The sequence below is a fragment of the Pagrus pagrus genome (genome assembly GCF_965226575.1).
Source record: "Pagrus pagrus genome assembly, chromosome: 6".
Classification (NCBI taxonomy): Eukaryota; Metazoa; Chordata; class Actinopteri; order Spariformes; family Sparidae; genus Pagrus; species Pagrus pagrus.
The window spans coordinates 1,138,034-1,140,533 of record NC_140190.1 but is presented as its reverse complement, the minus strand read 5'-3'; the positions used below and the strand labels follow the sequence as shown (position 1 = coordinate 1,140,533).

General features: G+C 42.1%; 1 protein-coding gene across 8 annotated transcripts in view; it reads left to right on the top strand.

Annotated features, from left to right (window-relative positions):
• Positions 1 to 2,500, top strand: part of nfia (nuclear factor I/A) — a 183,459-nt gene that overhangs the window by 170,360 nt on the left and 10,599 nt on the right. For all 8 annotated transcript variants that reach the window (XM_084356012.1, XM_084356011.1, XM_084356013.1 and 5 more), the window contains 2 exons: positions 140 to 305; positions 2,394 to 2,482. In XM_084356012.1, coding sequence (XP_084212138.1) covers positions 140 to 305; positions 2,394 to 2,482 — 255 coding nt within the window. The remainder of the gene's footprint in view (positions 1 to 139; positions 306 to 2,393; positions 2,483 to 2,500) is intronic.

Genomic DNA, 2,500 nt, shown 5'->3' with positions numbered 1-2,500 from the left:
ACACACACACACACTGAAGCACACACACTCAGGGCAGCAGAGAGCTGGGCTGTTACAGGTTACCTGTGTGACGACCTGTTGATGTTTCCTGTTTGTTTTCTGTATGTAATGCTTTTTAACTGCCCCCCCCCCCCTTCAGCCGAATGGTAGCTCCCAGGGAAAGGTCCATAATCCTTTCCTGCCGACGCCCATGCTGCCTCCCCCTCCGCCTCCCCCGATGGCACGTCCCGTCCCACTGCCCGTCGACGCCAAGCCGCCCTCCACCTCCTCCACCGAGGGGGGAGGAAACTCACCCACCTCGCCCAGTGAGTTAACACACACACACACACACACACACAAATTATATAACAAACAATTACCTTCTGTCCACACATGCAGTACAGAAACACATACATAACAACAAAATCCAAAATAAAATCTTTTAATTGGCACCGCTCCTTCTCCAATATATAAATGTATAAATAGCCAGACTGCATGGCTAACTGAGCTAACTAGCTAGCAGCAGCTATTCTTAGCAGCAGTCGGCGGCTGCTCTGGTGATACGCTGATACTGTGATCACTCTGTGCGCTGGAGGTGCAGCTGACGTTACTGTAGAGCGACAGACGTAAACAGACGTGCAGTTCATGACACAGATATATCACACGTCACATTACCCCGAGCACACAGAGAGCTGGACCTGGATCCGTATCCAAACTCTTTGTGATGTCACAAATCATGCCTGTAGGCCCCGCCTCTTAAAATCAGATTTTCAATAAACTCTGTGCACAAACGTCATTCTGCACAGTGAAGCTCAAAGATTCAACAAGAGAAACACATTTCTGACTTTAACTTTTAACATGCATTAATCATTTTGTTCTTTATATTAAAAGAAGTATTTAGACAATGTTTTCCTGGAGGCCGTAACGCCGCTGCAACAAAGGGAAAATAAACACAATATTTTAATTATTTATCTAATATTTACTTATTTACTACTAGAAATGATTCATAATCTGTGAGAAGTGAGTGGATTATATTTGACTTCAGGGTTTAATGATGATTTCTGTCATCTGGCAAAAACACACCAAGTCTGTGCCAAAATATTTAATCCTCATCAACAACACGTGAAAATATATATTTATTGTTTCTGTTTTTGGTTCCTTTCATCCTGGAAACAGAAGTGGAGTTTAAATGTAATTAATTTGTTGCAGAAAAGAAATATTTGTCATCACTCTGACCTACATCTCCTTAATAATTCCTCAAAGTCTTTCAAAACTTTATTCATCTGTCTACGCTATAAAAACAGTGTTGTTCCTGATTTAACTACTTCAACAGCTTTAGAGTTAATTAAAGTGCTCGGCTAACAGTTTCCCCCTGCTTCCAGTCTTTGTGCTAAGCTAGGCTAAACATGTCCAGAGGCTGGTTTCACAAAAAGATTTTAGACCTTTCTGTAGTTTTCTTTTGGCCTAAGATTACGTCTGTTACAGGGATAACAAACAAACACTGACTTAATGTTAGTGAAAGCTGCTCCTGGACCGAGCTCTGAAACATCAGACTGTTCGTTTGATTCCAATAAACTAAAAGACAGTTCAACTTTTCCAGAGAAGAAACAAAGTCAGTGTTTCGTGAGTCACAGGTCCTAAACTAGTCAGTGCCTAACTCTGACAAATTTAATGCCAAAAATCAAAGTAACAGTCAGTTCATATGTTTTTCATGTTGCCATCTGACCACAGCAGAGTCTTAATATCTGAACGTGACAATCTGACATTCACTGTTTCATGTTTCTGCTGGTCTGAACTGTCTGATGCACCTTCTCCTCCTGCTCATGTTATGTGATTGGCTGCTGTCACATTCATCCAAAGTAAATCTGTTGTTTCGGGGTAATGAAGAGGTTAAATGATAAGATAAGAAAGGACTTTATTTAACCCGAAGGAAATTCTTGGGAAGTAACTTAGGTTCCTACTTAGATTACCAAAAATCAAGAAAAGGTACGTAAATATAGAAAAAGAGGGAAAAAGACAATACAATGAAAAGCAGGCTGTTTCCAGACTTTAATGTGAACACTCAGCTTTAGCTCCTGTCTCTTTAAGGCCCAGTCTGCTCTGATTGGTCAGCACTCACAGGCCTGAGAAGGTTACGTGTGTCAGCCTCAGCTCTGACGTCCTGACGGCTCGTTTAAAGGCTCAGTTTCTGAATAAGAGCTGTTTTGATACTTTCACAGTATTTAAAAAGCACCATGACCTGCTTTATAATCAAATGACAGCTTTAAACTTTACATTTTAATCTTTAGACATAACTACACCACTGTTAACAAACTGAACTCACTGAACTGTGTGTGCGTCTGTGTGTGTGTGTGTGTGTGTGTGTGTGTGTGTGTGTGTGCGTCTGTGTGTGTGTGTGTGTGTGTGTCGTACAGCCTACTCCACCCCCACTTCATCTCCAGCCCAGCGGTTCGTCAGCGTCGGACCCAGAGACCCCGGCTTTAACATCCCTCAGCAACCACAGGTACCACTCACTGACACA